Genomic DNA, 22,783 nt, shown 5'->3' on the forward strand with positions numbered 1-22,783 from the left:
AAAAACTTCTTCACTCAAATTTAATTATTATCTAAATAATGTACTAATTAACAGAACGGAATGCGTAAAAGATTTGGGAATATTCTTTGACAGTAAATTGTATTTTCATAGTCACGTTGATTACACTTACAATCACGCAATCAGAATTCTAGGAATAATACTGTCAATAACTTATTATTTTTCCACGCCCGATTCTCTTTTAATGCTATAATATACATTGGTGCGATCGAAACTAGAATATGCATCTGTAGTTTGGAACTCGATTACAACTACGGACTCGGCTAAATTAGAAAATATACAAAGAAAATTTATATCCTTATGTTCATTCAGATTTCTGCCCTTTAATTCCGGGTATAGTTATGAGAGAAAATGTGAATATTTTAATTGTCAAAATCTATATGCTAGACGCCATGAGCTAGATCATCTGTTCTTTTGTAAAGTCCTCAAAGGTGATATATCCTGTTACTCTTTCTTAAACAATATTACCTTACGTATTCCAACAAAAGATATGAGAGCCCACAAACTTTTCTATATTAGAAATTCGAAATTTCTTTCACCAGTCTCCAGATGCATTAAAAATGCCAACATGCATGGCTGCGAATTCGATCCCTTCAATGTATAGACTTAGTTTGCTCTTGGCAACAATTTATCATTTATGTATACTTTTAGGCATTATACTCAATTAACATTGTCTCGTAGCATTCTTAGTTATCCATTCATCGTCATTATTGTAATTGTAATTATATTTATGTGTAATAATTATTTTTGTTTTATGTTTTTGTTATATTTGTGCTGAACTGTAATTGGCCACTGGCTGTTGTACAGCACATTAAATAAATAAATAAAATAAATAAAAATAAAAAATTATTATTATTATTATTATTATTATTATTATTATTATTATTATTATTATTCACAACAGCAAAATCACTTTTTAATTTAACATTCCTTGTTTATTATTTAACGTTACTTCTATAACCTATTAATTGTTTTATGTCAAAGTACACAATTACAATTCGTAACAACCAGTGGCGTGGTGTGGGTATTGCATATTGCTGCGAAGTTTGCATACCTCTCAGAATTAAGAAACGCAAGAAATTCCAGTTTGTCGATGCACACAATCTTCTACATCCACATAGGCAAGGGTAGTATGTGTACCACGAGACATTGAAATGTCAATCATATCCACAAGATGCTTTTGATTTTTAAAATAATTCGTAACAGGTTTGGGCTTATCTTTATTATCTTTATTCACGAAAGAGCGTGAACCGAAAGACTGTTTTAAAAGATTCTTGACTGCACAAATTACACTCACAGTTAGGCCTACTGGAAGAAGATCCCGACGCTGATATTTTTTTATAATGGTAATACATTGACACTAACTCACCGCAATCTGACAATGTAATGTAAAACAGAATGCTAACAGGGTCACTGAATATATGATGCATTAATTAGATTCCCTGGTCTGTGGTGCGCTTGCGCATTTACCGTCAAGCTGAGCGATAACAGGGCCCCTTAGTATGCGCTACATTAACTCTGCCCTGCTTGCTTTTAAATGGTGACAAGAGACTTTAACATTGCATTTCCATTTCAGTTTAGTGCATGACATATTGTGACGCCCAGTAACTGATAACGAAAGGCGGGACAGAGAGGTAGGACACCTTACACTTTAAGATTGACCTGAAATACGCTAACGTAGTATGAATACAATGATACATTACATTATCTAGAGTAAACCGTACTTCCCAAGAACCGATCTGCACTCTGCCACAGATCCAAGCCAAATGACTTTATCCCCACTCCAATATGACCGGCAGAAGCACTTCGTTTCTGCACACTTCGAAATGTTTGTTGCCCAGCTAGCAGCACTGTCTGCAGGGGTCAATGCCCTCCATTGAGTTGCTTGTTGCAATGACCCTTGCCGTTAACAATGTTCGGCATTGATGTCGCACACAGTCTACTGAACAGCGGCCAGCGAAAGTAGTGTCCTTTTGTATTATATTCAAATAATGTTAATGAATTATTAGAAGTAGTAAAAACTTCAATAAATCTATTTTGTTTAGTGGTGGTAACACTGGTCACATGTAAGCCACGCCTCTGGAATTACGTAGGCAATTGTTGAACAATTTTGTTATTTATAAACTCCTTTAAATTGGAATTTCTGAGATTGTAGTAATCAGGCAATTTAATCGGTTATTGTTTCAAACTTCACAGTATTTATTGTACTGTATAAGTTACAGAACGTCTCAATTTCAAATGTTTTCATAAAGTACATAAATGAATACATATTTTACTTCAGTAAAATAAAATGGGTGATTCCGTTACGAATGGAATTACTTCTATATGAAAACTAATTGTGAAATGTATTTACATTTCATCATCATGCCTCCTGAACACACTGTTAATCAGTTTTCTCCTGAAAGCCAAACCTCCCGGTTGTTGTGCAGGTGGTGCAACAGGCACAGGTTCGTATGGGAGAATCATTATATCTGTATCATCTTCTGGTAAGTTGTCGTTTATCTCCAAACTCAAATTGTGAAGGACTGCACAGGCAACAATTATTTTTGGGGCATTCTCGAATTTGTTTCTTAGACCAACCGAAAGACAAGGAAATCTCTTCTTCCATAGTCCAAACATTCTCTCCACTACATTTCTCGTCCGTTTGTGGGCTCCGTTGTACCTATAAATTTCAATTAATATATAAGTTAGACATAAACATACAGTAGGTGTTCAACAAGAAAGTTGGATATAAACATAGATGGTCAACGAGAATAGCAGGTCTCTCCTGTGTTCTTCCCATTACATAGCCCATGTCCATATATTAAATACCTGTGGTCAGCTGGAGTGACAGGATTTAACAAAGGAGTAAGCAGAATTCTCTGGCAAGAGTACCCTGCGTCCCCTAGTAAATAACTGGTAAACTCTCCTTGAACGTAACGGACATAGAGCCGAGAGTTCTGGAATATTCGACTGCCGTGCTCACTTCCGCCCAGCTGGATACAATGTCCAAGAATTGACCTTCGGGTCCGGCAACAGCCTAAACAGCAACATACAATAGCGATATAAAATAAATTAAGACTGCGATTTCTTGGTTAAGAATGTACTGGAAATGAGTGTACTGTCTTAAGAAAGTGTTGAGTTATATAGTCTAATAATATTATTACCTGTATATTCAAGAAGAAATAGTTTTTCCGGTTTGGAAATGATTCTGCGTGGTCTCCAAATTTGTGTGGCAAAAACGAACATGCGTGCAGTCAATAGCACCCTCCACACTAGGTATAACAGGGTTGTTGGGATTACCACCCCTTCCCATTTCTTCAATACGTAAACGATTCGTTGCTTTCTCTTGCTGCGTTAATGGCATTCTTATGTGATGGCGTACCGGTATGTGTAATGCCAGAATCCTTGCTACACTGTTCACTATTGCCCGTGTCTCAGGTCCTGAACCGAGAGCTCCCTAATGCTTATAACCACGCCTCTTAGGTCTGCTCGGACCGGCACGGCAGCATATTACACGTGCTGAAAACATTATCCTATGCCATTTCAGGGGTCTTTACTGTTTGTAATACTGGATACTCTAAGCGTGGTTACCACTATCGCTATTATCTCTGATGACGATGGCGATGTAAGTACACACTAGGCCATTCTTCGTTCAGTCTGGACAATTGCTGAATTGCCATAGAGCAGCATTTCTCAAAGTATGTTCCGGGGTTCCGTGAGCCCTATATGATTTTAAATTTTGTTTTATACTTTTTTTACTTGGTTATTTAACGACATTGTGTCAACTACTAGGTTATTTTGCATCGATGGGATTGATGATAGCGAAATGGTATTTGGCGAGATGAGGTCGGGGATTCGCCAAAGATTACATGACATTCGCCTTACGGTTGGGGAAATCCTCGGGAAAAAATCGAACCAGGTAATCTGCCCAAGAGGAAATCGAACCCGCGCCCGAGCGCAACTCTGGATCGATAGGCAAGCGCCTTAGCTGACTGGGCTGCTCCGATGGCTATTTTATATTTAGTGGACACTATAAAAATATATAAATGTTACGAAAATATGAATCAATAATAGCATGAAACCACCGATAATAATAATAATAATAATAATAATAATAATAATAATAATAATAATAATATTCCAATAATATGCGTAATAACACTATGTTTAGGCCTAATGAACATCTAAAACGGAAAATACCCATAATACTTATCACTTTCATCACTGGATTCTCTGCGTATGTGTCCACTAAAACAAAATACCGAAAAGACAAAATGCAGAAGTATAGCATAAATGAGACTACAACTTTCCGCCATAAAACCAGATTGTAGGCTTAAAAAGCAAATACATTCGTCCCACTGAACAGAATTATTGAGATACTAGCTCTCACTTGTCTGTTATTGTCTTCGCGCTACGAGTTGGCGCGGGGAGTAGATAGGCGGGACGGGGGAAGTTTACGCTACAATCTGACCTGAAAACTTCGGCCACTTACTTGGCTACACGGGAATGGAGTCAGACATAAAAGATTCCGCATCTTCGGTGCTGTCGCTATGACTATCATTATCACATTTTTCAAAATTGCTGGAGTATGATCTGTCCATGATAATCGTCTGTTTATGTTCCAGCCGTGTATATTAATTCGAATCTCTCAACAAAGCCATTAGCCCCACCGCCCCCATCCTGATGGACAACAATGAGTGTTCTGGACACATTTGCGGTAGTCAAAACTCCCGTACCATTTTTATCGTGCCAGAACTTGGGAAACGTTAAATTGGTAGGCCTATCTATCCGCATTTCGTCCAGATACAAAATCGGTTTTTCCACTTTCCTAAGCTTTCTTATTTGCTGTAGATATCTTCACGTATTCTAATTTACAGTGTTTTCCTCATTTTTTTTTTTTGCTGCACACTTCTTCCACCTGAAATCCTTTTTCTTCATTATTCGTCTTAATGTTGTCTTTCATTTCAAATCAGTTTTCTCTTGTAAAATGGTAGACGTTTGTTGCAGCTTGGTACTATTTTTTTACTTGTTATTTAACGACACTGTAATAACTACTAGCTTCTTCAGTGTCGATTGAATTGATGATGGCGAGATGGTATTTGGCGAAATGAAACCAAAGATTCGCCATAGATTACCTGACATTCGCCTACCGCTTGGGAAAACCTCGGAAAAAACCCAACCAGGTAGTCAGCGCAAACGGGAATCGAACTCACTCCCGAGCACAACTGCAGATCAGCAGGCAAACGCGCTACCTCCTGAGCTACGCCGGTGGTCCTCTTTCTTTTTCAAATAACAATTCTGAATTATATCTTTTTTGTCAATCTCCCGTCGAAGTCATCTACATTTGCGTTTCGGTAGTCTGGACGTTTACATTTTTTTTTTCTCCCTCAGGTGTCGACAACGCACTTTCTTCTGTGCAGTCTTTCATTTCATTCCTTATACGCTGTATTGTTCTTGTGGATAGATTAGAGTACTTTTCTACCTTTGCTGTAGGTTTCGTAAGAGGAAGTACTTTTCTACCTTTGCTGTAGGTTTCGTAAGAGGAATGCAAAGGCACTTTTGATCTTTTTCTTCATCACAGAATTATTTTGCACTTCTAATAATATTCCTTTCTTCGCTATAGATTGGCAATCCTTGTTTCCTCTTTGTCGACATATTTACAATAAACAAAAAACTGCTATAAACCTAAATAACAGTATACAATAACATAAATTCTATTAACGATATTATTATCAACACTATTAACAAGAAAAGCAAAGGATAACTAAAGCAATACAAGATTTGTGGTATACTGAAAATAATTGTCTTGTTGAAACTAATAAAACACTACAGTAAAAACCCCACTATTATTTTCACAAAGTCGCAAAGATTCATAGACACGTGCAGTAGATGTTTGTGAAACAGGAATATTGCAGTGAACAGCGCGGTGCGCATGCGCGACTGTTTCCCCTCCGCCCCGTCTAAGTACTTCAGCCGCCTTCTCCTGGCGTGACAACAGTAACTATTAAATACTAATAAAATATTACAAGGATTCCGCAGTTACACTTTAGATTAAAAGGGGTTTCGCGGTGGAAAACGTTTGAGGAACACTGCCATAGAGGAAAGAGTTTACAGATGTGTACACGTGACAACCGTACTCGCCATTACGTCGATAATCTCAAGTAGAGACTGTAGCCTACAACAGGTATTAGTGTTTAGTTAGAGGAATTGATAAGTAGGACATAATTTGTTTTGTGAGGGTACAGGCTATACATTCGCTTGTCCATGGCTGATCTTGCTCCATAGCTGACGAAAGGAATCCTGAAAAGGCCGATGTCTTGAACGTAGGGTAGTAGGCACATGCGGTACCCAGGACCTCCCATTCTCTCCCTCTACCTCTCGCCCCGCAAAGATACAGCTCAGGAAGTGAGGCACGGGCAGTACCCTTGAGACTGTCGATTTTGAAAGTGAACAGAGATCACCAATGACGATCTATAAGCAATATAAAAAGTAGTGTCAACTCCTTACATTTGGCAATTTATTTTAGTTTCATTATAAGAGTAAGAAGGCTTTGTTTCGTATTAATTTTATTAATGCTTAATATTTTAATTTAAATTGACAGGATCACGAAATTTAACCTTACTAATAATCAAATTTCATGCACATTAATGGAATCTAACCCCACCCATACATTGAATACCTCACATGTTGCAATTATGGCTATATTAATTTTAATAAAATCAAACTTACATGAAAGCTTGCAGTGGCATAAAATCTCAAGCAAATGAGAAGTTGTAAAACTGGAGGAACTGGCAAACCTCGCTGGTTAGGTTTTGCAAGAGTTCTCTCTATTTTCGGAAGAATTAAATCCAAAACCGTCCTTTTGTGAAAACGAAACCTCCTTTTGAATTCAATGACATTATAAAATGCAAAGGGTTTCATGACGTTTCTCAAATAACGCTTTAGAGCACGAATTTCTTGCAGTTCATTGACTTCTTCAATCATTTCTTCAAAATCGTTATCCATTTTTAGGCTAAAACTGACATAAGTCAGGGGTTCCCTTGACTTGATAAAGTCTAACTTATTTCATAACATAAGTCGCACTTGAGTCACTATGAATTGCAATAAGTTCAACTTCATGAAGGCAGACTTTGTAAAGTAAAGCTTATAAAACAATCACGACTTATAATAAGTACGACTTATTTGGACCGAAATCTGCAATTGAGACGAGATATAAGTTCGATATAAATATAAGTATGACTTATCTCGACTATAAATACCGGCCTTAAACTCCGATTTCTACTGAAGACGATTTGAAATTATTTTCTTCGTAACACAATAATAACTCTAACGATAAATCTAGACATTTAAGAAAATGAAATAAACTGACTTCAAATATTTTTTCATGAAATAATCTTTGATTTTCAAAGGACTTAAGTATACATACGATTTTTTGTACACTTTCCTATGATGTTAATTATACTATATTAATAATTACATTATTGTACTAATAGTGAGCTTAGGGTCATGAAATCTATTCTGTATTGCAATAATACAGTAGAAGTTAATTGTAACAAAATATCTTGTATGTCTATGAAAAAAAATGTTACCTAAATAAATTTAAGGCATTCTAACCACAACAGATTTGGTTGGTCATGTCTAATTAATTTCATATTTCACAGCCCTTTTCCTACCTTCACTTCCTGGCATATCATGTTCTGAAAATGCTGATGGTATTGGTTCGAGATATTTATTCCAACAAAAAAATAATAATAATATAAATAGTAATATAACGGAGAGAATTTGTAAATAATTCACGTGGAGATGCAGAGAATTTGTAAGTAATTATCGGCTGAAGTCTTGAATTTGTATATAATAATAATAATAATAATAATAATAATAATAATAATAATAATAATAATACAGGGGAAAGTGAAGAGATGTCTTTTGAAATTCCCGCAATTTTTTGCTTGCTTGTGGTGCTCCTCTGGTAGTTGGGAGAAGCCTCTTGACAGATTACATTTATGGTCGTGTACACCATTCTTGATCATCTAGCCCGTTTATCAGCAATCACGGAAACATGGTTAATTCTTAACAATGATTAACTTACAGATGCGGTGCACCGACATTTTCCCTCGATCAACTCAGTACCATCAGCTGACGGTACCATGGACATATATATATATATATATATATATATATATATATATATGACGGTACGCTCGCTTGAGAAGAATCATCTGAGCGCTAGGTTACCGTGTATAAAACAGCGAACGAACCCACTCTGTCAATTATCGCTTCGCTTTTTGTTCGTCGGACTGTTTCAAACAACTCGCTAGCTCGTTGGTTTCAAACATCTTCGCAGTTTTCAAATAACAAGTTTCAATAATCATGGAAGAAGAAAAAAAAAAAAAGAAAAGAAAAGAGCACCGAACTTCTCACAGTTCGAAGTGGGAAGTCTTTCAGAATTCGTCAGCAATTCTGAATCCAGAGAATAAAAGTACTGATGGAAGTTCTCTAAAGGTAAGGGTTCACTACATCGTATCGCACGCATCAGACGAATCACACGGATCGGAAAAAGACTGACTTTGCTGTAATTTTTATGTAACCGCGTTCCCTACATCGTATCGGACGCATCGCCTCACGGCAAATCCGTCCACGTTTCTGGGATGGGCGACTTTTCCGATGCGTGCGATCATGGCCTTCTTTAATAAATCAATTTTAATTGGTCAACTGTTACTATTATGTTGTGCCAAGTTCAGTGTCGCGCCAAAATGGCAGGCGGAAAACTTATTTCGCTTGTAGAAAATTGCGAAGAATTATATAATTTGAGGCGTTCCCATTACAGTAATCAAGTAATTTCTTGCATTTATATTATGTAACCAATATTTCTTTCGTTTCTTCCTCTTCAATTAAGACGCATGAAGCAATTACAAATTCTTATTCGCTAACAGACGTAATTAATAGACCTAACCTCCTTTGCTTTCAGTAATGTCAATATCGTACGACGTCATGTTTTAAACAGCTGATAGGGGAATCCGATGAGGCGATGAAGTGAAGCCGTTAAAGTGAACGCACTGCACTTAAAATATCCGTTGCGTGCGATTCGTACGAGCAGTGCGATACGATGTAGTGAACGCTTACCTTAAGACAAAAGCAGGCTACTTGGTTGGTTTTAACCTCGCAATTCAGCATGAGTTATACGTGTTTACATAATTCCACATAATTTGTAATGTAATTTATACAGTGGTTATTTCATATTATTGATAATAATTGGGAAAATTTCATATATGGATACCTCACTAACAATTATCTTGAAATAGGCTACTAAAAAGAGCAGATTTGTATGTTTGTCGAATGCTCATCATCTTCCTTACGAAAAGACACATTTCAATGCCAATAATTTATTTGGGAAAATTTCAGTATACGGATACCTCGCTAACAATTATTTTAAAATAAGAAAAAAAAAAAAAAGAAAGCAATTCGTCTGTGTATGTCGAATACGCATCATCATGCATAAGAAAAGGAAGTTTTTAGTACCTATTTATTTTATGTGCACAAGGTTGGAATTTTGGAGTAAGATGGAAAGGAAAGGATCCTTGTTCTCAAATTTATCTATTTATTTTGTGTTCACAAGGTTGGAATTTTGGAGTAAGAGGGAAAGGAAGGTATCCGTGTTCTTAATTCAAGCGTAAATAGTCCAATTGTCCAACATGTCATGTAGGTCCTAATAGTTTCAAACGGCAAATCTATAGCTAATAAGTGATAATCTCTCATTCTACAAAATGGTCTTTTAGTTTTACTATATTATTACCGGCATAGAATAACTACTTTATTACTATGTTAACAAAATTGGACAGTTAGGCCTAAATAATATTTTGTCCTCAAGTAAAGTCCCGATCTTTCAAAGCAGAAACACATATATAAAACATTAGTCTATTTTGAGAAAAAAAAAAAAATTTTTAGTATTCATCTACAAACTTACTCTTTCTAAAATAACACCAATTCTGTTTATTTCCGCAGTGATTTGCGTGTTCAAGATACATAATTTCATCTTCAATTCCATCAAGTACGTCAAACCGTGCTGCCATTTTGGTTTTCTCGACTTGACCATGTTCAATTCAAGATAATCGGTCCCACACCCGTGATCAAATTTGATCATCATCAACTCACTTGTTTAACTTTGATCGAGATCGATACTCCGCAAATTGGCGTTGAAGATGGTCAAGTGCCGACTTACCCAAGGTCAAATTTTATTCGAGAATGGTGCACACGGGCATTAATCCAGCTTATGAACCCCTCTAAAATAATATATAGTCCTCTTGGTTGTCACGGCTGACTCGATCGTAGTGGAAGATGTTATTCTGAACTGGGAAGGAGGATATTGATAATCGTAGTCCATTTTCATTTTAAAACCTCAAAGAGGTATGTATCTGTGTATTGCCAGTTTTGCCTTGCTATAATTACAATTTGAGGTTTATTTATCACAATTTTGCAATTCATTCTACTTTGTAAAATGGATTCATTATTTTATAGCTTATAGTACTATACACTACTTGAAGGCACTTACAGAAATGACAAGTTATCTGTTTGAATTGCAGAGGGCAATGTTCAGGCTTACTCATAGCTCATAGTGAAAACTTAGTTGTGCCAACACTATTAATTCTCTGCTGCTTGGTATTCCTAATAATAGTAACATAGGATAGTGCATATACTCTGGGCGCATGCCTACACACGCACGCACACACATTGCGTAAATGGTTTAAACAGAACAGAGATCTTATTCTTTACATGATAAATATGCATAATTGACTTTATACTTACACACTACAGGTATTCTATAGTTTTGTATGGCATGTAATCAGTTCAGAGCAAATTCGAAAGTTCGAGCAAAATAATATATTATACAATTATTTAACCACTATGGACAAGAAACTAGTTCGATAAATTAAAATGTGTCTCAGTGAAACGTACAGAAAAGTCCATATATGCCAGTTTATGTCTGATGCCTATCCAATTCACTGCTGCCTAAAGCAAGGAGATGTACTATCACTTTCACTTCGTAACTTTGCTCTAGAGTATGCCCACAGTCTACTATATACAGTCGCGAAGCTTGAGGTGCTTTTTGCAAATCTCGTGATAAAGCGCTCCAAGCGGTTAGCAACTAGAAACAATAGACTGTCCATGGTCGACTTTGGACTGTGTCGTATTTCTATCAAGTGCTAGGTCGTTTTTCACATTCATGCTTGTGAAATGTTCGTTATTGGTTATAATGAAAATGTTAATGGCAAAAATATAATAATTTGAATAATAATATGGGACAAGGAGGAGACGTTTGTAGTGCTATAAATTGTAGCAACAGTAAGAGAAGGAGGCCAGAGTTATCCTTTTTCCGATTTCCGAAAGATTCAGAAAGGTTCCTGGGTTTCCACAAGAATGCTGTGCAAAAACAAAACTGTTAATCTGAAGTTCTTTGTGACTGTTAGAATAAATTATATCCTTAAATTTCACAATGAAATGTTTCAGTCTAACCGAAAGGACATTAGATACTGGTTAAAGTTCTGTCCCTTAGGCTGCTAAATTTCCAGAGAAATAAAGGTTAGGTCTACTTTTTTTTTCAGAGGATATATTTTTAATTGTAGCTATTAATTTTGTTATTATTTTTATGTGTTATTTTACTAAAGACGTAGAAAAATTAAGTTTGTTTTAATGACATTTATTTATCACGTTTTATTTTCAATTCTGATGGGATTATTATTGCTTAGGCCTACTTTTTTCTTCAAAGGATATGTTTTTAATTATAGCTGTTAATTTTGTTGTTATTTTTATTTGTTGCTTTACTAGAGACGTAGAAAAAGTCTGTTACAATAAACTTTATTGATCACGTTTTATTTCCAATTCTGGTGTGATTATTATTGCTTAACCTCATCCCACTTTGTTAACTACGTAAGCCTACACTACAAGTACCGGTACACGTAAGTTACTCCATTAATTCACATTTCCATTATTATTGTTGTAAAGAGAAATGGAAATTAATATTTATTGGTTTCATAGTTAATTATCGCTATAATCTTGAATGAGTGAAGCTATTATAGTAAATTTCAGTTCGTTTTGCACAAACAAAAATTATATTAACTAATTTCTTGCAGGTATCTTCGAGTTTATGGTGGAATTTAGTATACTTCATTAAAATAATAAATTAACTTTATGCATTTAATATTTCAATAATGGAAGGAAGGTGTTAATTTTTCCAAAAGAACACGACAACGAAAGTATAACATATTTTGTCGGCTGCTAGGAAAGAGATCTGCGATGATCAGGCGATAGTAGCGATCCTAGTGGTGGGCAACTACCCATGTTTGCATTTTTACTACATATTGAGCTTCGCGACTGTATATAGTAGACTGTGGTATGCCATTAGGAAAGTCCAGAATAACAAAGAGGTTTAGAAATTGAACAAGATACATCAGCTGCTTGTTTATGTGGATGACGTGATTAGGTTAGGAGAAAATCCAAAAACTATTAGGCAAAACATGGGAATTTTACTTGAAGCAAGTACAAAGATAGGTTTGGAAGTAAATTCCGAGAAGACTGAGTATATGATTATGTCTCGTGACCGGAATATTGTACGAAATGAAATTATAAAAATTGGAAATTTATCCTCTGAAGATGAGGAAAAGTTCAAATATTTTGGAGTAGCAGTAACATATGTAAATGATACTCGGGAGGAAATTAAACGGAGAATAAATATGGGAAATGCGTGGTATTATTCGGTTGAAAAGCTTTTGTCATCCAGTCTGCTGTCAAAAAATCTGAAAGCTAGAATTTATAAAACAGTCATATTACCAGTTGTTCTGTATGGTTGTGAAACTTGACCGTCACTTTGAGAGAGTAGTAGGGCTTAAAGGTATTTGAGAATAAGGTGCTTAGGAAAATGTTTGGGGCTAGGAGAAATGAAGTTACAAGAGATTGCAGAAAGTTACACAACTCAGAACTGCATGCATTGAATTCTTCACCTGACATAATTAGGAACATTAAATCGAGATGTTTGACATGGACAGGGCATGTAGTATGTATGGGCGAATCCAGAAATGCATATAGAGTGTTGGTTGGGAGGCCGAAGATAACACCTTTGGAAAGGCCGAGACGTAGATGGTAGGATAATATAAAAATGGATTTGAGGGAGGTGGGATATGATGGTAGAGACTGGGTTAATTTTGCTCAGGATAGAGACGAGTGGCGGGCTTATGCGAAGGCGGCAGTGAATGGCAGGGTTTCTTAAAAGCCGCAAGTTATCAATGGATAAGCCTCTTCCAGTAGGTTACACTCTGTAGATATATGTCAATACTTAAATGTATGTTTCAGTTGTGATGGAAGAGATCAAGAAGGAACCAGAGGTCGACCCGTTGACTATACAGTGCAGTGATAACACTGATACAGATGAGAAGAAGCCCTTATCTGAGGTACATTGAAATGCACTGGTTCTGATTTCTATATCCGACATGTATAACATTATACTGAGTCATCCAGTTATGGTATGAGCAGAGGTGTGACGGGATTGTGCTGGCCGATAAGCTGTTGTTTCTTGCTGGTGGAGCAACACGTGAGTCACTGGATCAGCAATTACTAGTTATGCTAGAGTGACTGCCTAATGAATTCTAGTGCACTTCTACCATGTTACGCAAGAATATTCTGGAACTGTCTTTCTGCATTTTCCACACATTTCTGGCATCTGCTTAGGATTTTATTAAGTGTTTAGTAATAGTACATTATGCAACGAGCTTATAATGATAGTAATTAAGACGCAAATACGTTTGTTTATGAAACGAGCGCAAGCGAGTTTCATAATTTTCATACGAGCGTCTTAATTACCATTATAGGCAAGTTTCATAAGACTTTTTATGCTCGACCATATTTCTAACTTGAAATTATTCAGAAGTATTCATTTTATTTATATCTAACTGAAGAGCGAAACTGACCTTGTGCAATACCTCGTAAATTGTGAGATGTGCGCAGACGCGAAAGTATTGATTTTTTCCGAGGAACAGATCTCCACATTGACCTTGGTTGCCTATAACCTACAGAATAAACTAAATATTAACCTTGATATAACATTGAAATTAAATTAGACATTGAAAAACGAGATGACAAATTGAATTTATTTGAATATTATTTACAATTAACGCTAATTATTATAGTAACAGAACATAACCTTCTGCGACAGCATTGGATTTCCAGCCTCCGTGACGTTTTCCTCGTCTTTCGATTGCATACCCGAGAATAATCGAAAACCTGAACTTTAATGAATAGGTGTACTTTAATGACATGCATTAAAGGACTGCTACCAGGTGTATAATTACTACATTTCGGCATGGTCGAGCATAAAAATAATTTGGGTCAATTTTCTCTCACAGAAACTGCACACCACACTCCTAATTTCTGGTCATGAAGCAGTTCTTCTTGGAGCAGATTACTTTTATCAGAACTCCAATATCGGTAATTTTGCGAAGTAACAAAACCATGTAAGTGAAACCACTCTTCGTCTGAAAAAAAGAAATGATATTAGGATCAATTTCTCTGTCATGCATTTTATTCGAAATCCAGTCACAAAATCTAATCCGAATTGTAGGATTGTACCACTATACACTTATACGGCTTCGACTTAAGTAACTTCGTAGCCTTGTGTTCAGAACTATAAGAAATTCTAATTTGCTGCGAAAGATGGCTAGGACATTACTTAGGTCCGTAACACATTTGCAGAGTTTTCGCTAGCGAGAAATGTGTTGCGAGAAAGAGGCGAAGAGCCTTCCTCCACACACTTGGCGAGTTCTCGCTATCACAGATCACACCTCACTATGATCATCATGCATCATGCATCACTGCCTTCATGCAGAAAGCATTTATCTGATTATAGTAATGACTCGTTGGGGGAAATGTTATAGGTTATGTATTTACGTATATTGTCGTAAGGCCTACTTAAATATATAACCTGTAAGTATATTGTCGTACTTGACAAATTACATACGAACGCTATGTTGAATTCTTAGTATTCAGATGTTGAAGAAATGGAGTTATATGAACATATTTTGTTCATGAAAAGAAGAAGTAGGCCTAAAATTAAAGCCAGAAATATCTGAAAATCACATTGTATCGTACGAAAGTAAAGGCGAGTTTTAGACACTGGTTTCGATTTGAATGATGATACGTTTAGGCGTTATTTCAGGTTCACTGGACCACAGTTTTTTTTTTTTTTTTTTTTGCCATTCATGATATGATATAGAGAATACTTTGCTATATTCTGATTAAAATTACATAAACTGTTAAGACATATAGATACATTCTTTAAAATGTTTAATCAATACTATTAAATCTCATCAAAATAAAATATAGCCCTATTTATTTTCAGATAATCTGATATTTGTCTCCAGATTTCTTCTTTAAGTTTCGTGTTTTTATAGTTTTCATCCCGTGTATCATATAAATAGGCCTACGGGTGACATCGTACAAGTTCGATAAGTTTCTGACTGCAATTATCAGCCATCTTTCCTCATTTTCAAATAAAAACAATACAATTCATCGCCACCTGTGATATCTTTTTCTACATTCAATCGTCATAAAGAGTATAAATGTCAAACATCTTTGATAAATGTGTCAAGAAAATTCGCTCAGCTACCGATTCCAGCGAGAAACTCGCGCGACGTTTTTGCCTCGAGCGAGAATCTCTTCCAGTGTGTGGACGTCCATTTGAATCCATGTTATCAATTTTTTAATTTTCTCGCAACAAATTTCTCGCTGGCGAAAACTCTGCAAGTGTGTTACGAGCCTTAGGGGAATTTTCAAAGTTTTGTCCAATGTCATCAAGATTTTCTTCTGTCAGCACTGTAAATCACGTTCTCTTCTTATCTTGAACACTTCTCATTTCCCGAAATTTATTAAGTAATTATGAATCATATCATGACTTAAAACTCGATCACCTGGAATTTTTCATGCAATGATCTCGTGACAGCACGAGCAAATTCTGTACGCACATACGAATCGTAAATAAGCACCATATGTGAACAATTAGGGCTATTACGCAAATCTGGCTTTTAGGTAGTAGCTCCCTGTAAAGCAGGTTTGAATAATTTCAAGGAAATTGTCAGCCCATTTGAGTTGTGTGGATATAAGAGAAAAATTGTGACGGTGTAGCTCAGTCGGGAGACCATTCGTGCACTAAGCAAATGGTCCCGAGATCGATACCCGACCCCGGAAGAATTTTACTTGAAATTATTCAAATTTGGGCTATTATTTGCCATTTATCCTTAGAAGATTTTAAACATGTAGTCGCTTGCACTGTTCAAACAACACTGACTGAGGAAAATGGAGGCAGGCAGTTACAGCGTCTCCTTATGTGACATGGCGAGTACATAACTTTTAAAGTGCTTTAGAATTATTAGACAATCACTGTAGCATAAAAGTAACCGCTGAACCACAGACTCATGTATTGCGAGAAGTGATAGCATTTCGTCTGACACAAACCCTGCTGCAGCTCTGGTCAGAAAATAAATGGATGGTCCAGTAGAATGTTATATAGGTATATTTCTCAGACTTTCAGTATATAGACTAAAAATGTTCAAATCCAGAGTTGTTTTTTGTATTTTCCTTCATGTCATGTGTTACATACTTCTTTTGTACTCTTTCATAAAATTTTAAGATCTGGAAATGGGTGCTGATTTAAATTGAATTTTAAGTTAACCTTAAATCAGAATGTTTCCCCTAAATCTTCTCAATTTTTTAAGGCCTTTATATTTTAATGAATACAGTGTTTAAGATCAAAAAGTTGAATTTTACTACACGATAGTAGTTACTTGCATATCTCTCAAATACATGTGGTAGAGCACATATACCTCCATTATAACACCATCATAACAAACTTAGATGGGCCCTTGTGAATGTGTCAGTCACCTTTTACTGAAATAGGATAACTTTTTACAATAATTTATGTATACAAGATAAATTAATTGTAAGTTTTATTAATTCTATAAAATTAGCAGAAATGATTTTACCAATCTGTTATTTCTCCTCACTTTTCAGGCGATGTTTGCGATTAAATGCAATATACGTTACTACAAACGTCACCAATTATTTCCAAATAAAACAGTGGCAAAAATAAATAAATGTCCCACAGCTAGACAGTATTTTAGATTTTGGTGTGTTGGTGAGGCTATCGTGTGCCATCTGAACTTTGATTGGTAATCAATCAATATTTTTGGAATGGATAAGCTTAACTGATTGATAAACTCCGAAAGAAAGAAATTGGATTTAAAATAAGGGCCAAAATTGCAATAATAAAGGAATAAGATTAATTCATAAATATTAAGAGTTATTATAATTGAGATATATCAGGTGGTAAGGGAATTTTATATAATTTGCATTTCTTTTTCTTAAGTTTGCACCTGTGCCAGATAAAAAAACCGGCAGTGTTATTAATTCTTTTTGAAATATTACCTTCTGTTGGTGTATATTTTTGTAACGTCGTCGTCTTCCTAACAAGTATTAGGCCGAGTGGCCTGTTACGGTCTCAAACTAGAATTTTCAGTCCATCTCTTCTTCAGACGACCCAGAGATCTTTTGTCATGTGGATTGTAATGAAACAGTGCTTTTGGAATTCTGCATCAATTTTTGTAACGTATGATGTAAAAATATATTAAGTGAACCGTTCATGTAAAGGACTTTTTATGAAAGAATGTTATTTCTAATAGCCTATTTATGATATAGAACACATTGTTCCATAAGGCTCGAAAATTCATATTTATGTTAAAGTTTCGACTCCTCTTAGGGGAAATAACGTAATCAGATAAATGTTCTTGTTGTATGCAAAAGTGCTTACATACATACATGCATATATACACATACATAAACACACGCTCACAATGAACAACACCGGAATATTTTTACTGAATATAGAGATGTTCCTAGACAAGCAACTTGAGACATGGAACCAATGGTGCCGATGTGAAATGTCTGTAGTACAAAGCATTAAATCTCGACTACGATGGCAAAACATAATATGTCACTTTTTGGTCGTTTTCTGTTGTTTGGAGCAGTTAGTAGAGGTCATTAAGATCTGTATATACTGGCAAACCATGATATGTCTAGGGTGAATAATTAACAGTAATATGAAGTCCAGTCACTTCTTGATATGTGAAATATTTCAGTTTTGTGAGGTGGCAGATAAGTTTAGATATCAAGTTTGATGTTAAAATTTGTTAGGTGCAAACATTGATTGTATTGTGTTATATTTATTTACATTCCATGGTATTCGTACATCGCTTCACAGCTGAAATATGGAACATGTCAAACGAAAAAAAAATCTTAATAGTACTATAAAGTCTTCATTATAGTCATAGTCTAGTTCAAATATATACAGAAGAGATTTACAATATAGTCTACTAGTACAAAAGAAAGTTTTAGTATCAGCACAGAAATATTCATGAAATGTTGTTGAATGTCATGAATTCGCCTACAGAATAGAAGGCGTGAGAAATTAGGTACCTTTTTTAATTTGGCCCTAAATAATTTTATGTTTTGGGTTTCATTTTTTATATCCATAGGGAGGCTATTGAAAATTTTTACTGCCATATAACACACACCTTTTTGATAACATGATAGATGGAGTGCGAAAGTAATTTTTTTGACATGTATTTATGCTATGAACTGTTGAATTAGTTACAAAGTTTTCACGATTACATATGAGGAAGATTATTAATGAAAAAATATACTGAAATGCCATGGGCATTATTTGTAGTTTTTTTTTATATAGTCCTACATGATGTCCACGCCTGTGGAGTAACGGTCAGAGCGTCTGGCCGCGAAACCAGGTGGCCCGGGTTCGATTCCCAGTCGGGGCAATTTACCTGGTTGAGGTGTTTTCCGGGGTTTTCCCTCAACTGGGTAACTTCCGGTGCTGGACCCCGGATTCATTTCATCGGCATTATCACCTTCATCTCATTCAGATGCTAAATAACTAAAGATGTTGATAAAGCGTCGTAAAATAACCTACTAAAAAAAACCTAAATGATTCCCTAGATATGGCACCTAGTATTATTCTATTTACTCTTTTTTGTAGTAGGAATATACTGTTACTATCAGTGGAATTTCCGCGGTATATTATTCCAAAACTCATTACCGAGTGGAAGTATGCAAAGTATATTGTTTTGATATGTTGACATAACATTTTTGTCATCTTCTTTTCCGGAAACTTTCCAAGTTAAAACGTGTGTATGGGCACTTTTATTAATGCAAGATAATGATTAACAGCTGTTTGAAATTTTAATTTATTATAGAGTATAAATGATTACATCAGTTTATGGCGAGAATAAGTCGAGTCTAATGTGAGCATAATCTGTTGATGGGATATGTATGGTTCGAAATTCCAAACAAAAGGCTCTTTAATGATACAAAAAGTCCTGAATAATTGTGACAAAAATTTACACTCTTTGACATGGAAACTGGTTGCTCTCCTGTAGCGTGAATTTTCTAAGTGCTGTTCAGGTTAGCGCATGATGTACAGTGCCTACCAAAAGTTTAAGACCACCAGCTAATTTCATGTAAATAATTCCTGGTCTTATATTTTTGTTACAAATCTTTCCTGGAATTTTGTTTAAATAATATATGTTACAAATCTTTCCTGGAATTTTGTTTAAATAATATATGTTCTTAGACATCTATTTGTGCAGGCTAAAAAATATTGGGATACGACATTTCGTTTGTAAGATATGATTTTTTAAATAAAAATGTGTAATTTAAAAAATGCATCAATTTTAATTACAGATTCATTTGTGAGCACTAAACGAATTTCGTTATTTCAGTACTGATTTTTCTGTAGTATTGTAGAATGTAAAGGAACGTTTTGGCGCAAGGAAAAAAATCGCAAAAATGTTGTTATCATTTTATAATTTTTTTTGCACTTTTACAAAATAAGAAAAATGTAGCTAAAATTAGAGATTTTCAGATATTAATATCTTTTAAATCGATTGAGGTAGCGTTATCATTCTTGCACCATTCGATAGTTCAGATTTCACTTAAGAGATGTCGTGTAACAAAATATGTCTAAGAACATCATGTTTTGACTTGTAACCAGTTTCCTTCGCACTGTGTGAGAAGCAGGTTGTTTACAGTACTAAGCTAGGTAATAATGGGGAGAAAATCTGTGACCAAGGCCTTGAAATGGCAAATAATTGGTATGGATAGGTACAGTACGTCTCACAGAGAAATTGCTGCAGCGTTAAATGTTAGTAAAACTTGCAGACTAACACAATTAAAAAATTTCAAGAGCAAGGTGAAGTGGTTGATAAACCACGCAGCAGCCGTCCCAGGGTAACTTCCTTACGCGAGGACCGGATCATCGCTCGAGTGGCGAAGAGGAACCGGAAAGCATCCCTTCCAGGTACATACTATTATTTGTTTGTTTAGTGTTCTGCCTGAAGGCAGGTCCGTCCATTGACAAGAACCATTTGGGTAGTATTCTAGGTTTTCTAGGCAAAAGAAAGGAGTAAGGTACTACTGTATGCCAATTTCTTTTTCCAGGTATAATGAGGGAATTTGAAGATACTACAAATAAAAAGGTGTCAAAAATGACCATTTCACGTCGCCTGGGAGAAGCTGGTCTTCAGTCCTACGTTCCTCTTAAAAAGCCACTGCTAAATAACACTCATAAGAGGAATTGAAGGAACTGGTGTAAAACCAGGAAGAACTGGTATATGGAACATTTGGGGTAAGGTGATGTTCAGCGATGAATCGCGATTTGTTCTGTATAGTTCTCGAAAAGTGAGAGTCCAAAGGACATCAACAGAAAAATTTCTTCCCGAATGCCTCGTACCAGCAATCCAGGGGGGAGGAAGCTCTGTCATGATCTGGAGCTGCATGTCTGCTGCAGGGACAGGAATTTTGAGGTTCATTGATGGCTCAATGGATTCGCAAGAATATATTGAGACAATGAAAGACAATATGCTCCCATCCGCCCAGAAGCTGCACAACGGGTACTTCGTATTTCAGCAGACAACGCGCCTTGCCACAAGTCAGCAGCAACAATGGCTTGGTTCGAAAGAAAGGGCATTCCATTGTTGCCTTGGCCAGCAAGGAGTCCGGACCTGAACCCTATTGAGAACCTGTGGAATAGCATAGGCCTTCGTGTAGCATCCCACCAGCCAAGGAATGTCCAGGAACTTCGAGAAAAAATCTCCGACGTATGGAACGAAGTTACGCCCCAAGAATGTCAGAAGTTGGTGCAAAGTATGAGAAAACGTGTGAAAATGTGTTTAAAGCATAAGGGTAGACCTATTGACTATTAACGTTTTCATGTGCAGCTGGCGAAGTAAAGAAAGAAATACCTGTCTAGCACATGATTTTCACTTTTTTGACTTCAGTGACATTCTTTAATTGAATGTGTTAAATATTAGCTAAAACGTTAATGACCTTGATGAAACTTACAGTAACATTAAATAATAGTCTAATTTTTGTATTAAAGTGATTATTTTATGAAAATTATTAGAATTAGTTTGTTCACAATTAAAAATATATCACGTCACAAGGTGATCTTAAACTTTTGGTAGGCATTGTATATGGGGAAATATTAAGCATTAAGGTCCGAGGATGAAATCAAGTCGTAGCAGTGATGTATCTGTATGTCACGAAACCACATATTTCCTGCAAAGTCTTTATGGCTTATCAATAGAGCTCCTTATTCTTGTTACAAAGATCGGGATTCGAATCTCTATGTAAAAAGCACGCGTATAACGACAATGCACACGATGATTTCCGAACTATTTCGAGGTCGGACTTAGTCTCTGAAAAATTTCCGTGCCAAAGGGTATATGTAGAGTAGGAAAATTATAATTGTTTACTTCCTTCTGTTCTCAGTGCAGTAACATTTTTAATAATGCAAACGAATTAAAAGACATGGAGATTAAAAGAGATACAGAAAAACAAACTATTACGGATTTAGGAGGGAAACACAGTTAACGCAGTCAGTTGCGATGGAGATTACTACAAGTAAGCAAGGATGTAACTTTATGGATTTGGAAGTAAGTACGAAGTAATCATAGTTAACGCAGTTAATTAATCACTACTTGACGTGTCTTTCATAAATGATAAAAGTGCCGAATATGGTTCAATTGTTGACCGTGATTGGAGCCCTGGAAACTGTATATCTGAAAAGGGGAAACTTTTAAATTATTATCAACGTATGATAGAAGTGAGAGTTGTAGTGAGCAAGACATTTCAGATGCAAATCCTCAAACATTGCAGGAAATGGATAGTGAGAATATACAGAGACAAGAGAAAATCCAATCAATTGAACAGGAATTGAGACAGAGACAAAAGAAGATCTGTTCAATTGTATATGACATGAAGAAACTGAAGGACAGTATAATAACGACAGGAGAAGACCCAATGAATTTTATAAGAAAGTAAGATAGTAAAACAAAAATTCAAAGAAAGAAGAAGAGAAACTTAAGGAGGAATGTGGGATGATGTATATTACGAGAAAAGGTGAAATAGTTCTGCTAAAACTTTCGCACTTCTGGGTTCATGCTGTAGACGTCATTCATGACTTTGTCAAGAAAACAAACTTAAATATCTTCAGAATTTGAAAGAAATCTGGGAAATACTTTCAAACAGAATAATAGTATCCAAAAACAAAACGGAAAGGAGAAATAGAGGACAAAATGTTACCCAGCATACACGAAAAATTACTGCAAATTATTAATTGACGAAGTGCTGGGGATGAAGCAATTCAATGTTTACATATGAGCTCAGATTAATA

At 35.6% G+C, this 22,783-nt stretch overlaps 2 protein-coding genes across 2 annotated transcripts in view; one reads left to right on the plus strand and one right to left on the minus strand.

Moving 5' to 3' along the window:
* Window positions 1-1,602: 1,602 nt before the first annotated feature.
* Window positions 1,603-10,259, minus strand: LOC138693263 (putative nuclease HARBI1). Its single transcript, XM_069817104.1, has 3 exons — window positions 9,965-10,259; window positions 2,830-3,037; window positions 1,603-2,680 (listed from the first exon to the last, which is right to left on the minus strand). The coding sequence occupies exons 1-3, from the start codon at window positions 10,068-10,070 to the stop codon at window positions 2,368-2,370; spliced, it is 627 nt and encodes a 208-aa protein (XP_069673205.1). The 5' UTR covers window positions 10,071-10,259; the 3' UTR covers window positions 1,603-2,367.
* A 52-nt stretch (window positions 10,260-10,311) lies between these two features.
* Window positions 10,312-22,783, plus strand: part of LOC138693261 (uncharacterized) — a 36,377-nt gene continuing 23,905 nt past the window's right edge. The window contains exons 1-2 of the mRNA XM_069817102.1: window positions 10,312-10,404; window positions 13,345-13,442. Coding sequence (XP_069673203.1) covers window positions 13,350-13,442 — 93 coding nt within the window. The 5' untranslated portion in view covers window positions 10,312-10,404; window positions 13,345-13,349. The remainder of the gene's footprint in view (window positions 10,405-13,344; window positions 13,443-22,783) is intronic.

Source organism: Periplaneta americana, chromosome 17, assembly GCF_040183065.1.
Source record: "Periplaneta americana isolate PAMFEO1 chromosome 17, P.americana_PAMFEO1_priV1, whole genome shotgun sequence".
NCBI classification, from domain to species: domain Eukaryota; kingdom Metazoa; phylum Arthropoda; class Insecta; order Blattodea; family Blattidae; genus Periplaneta; species Periplaneta americana.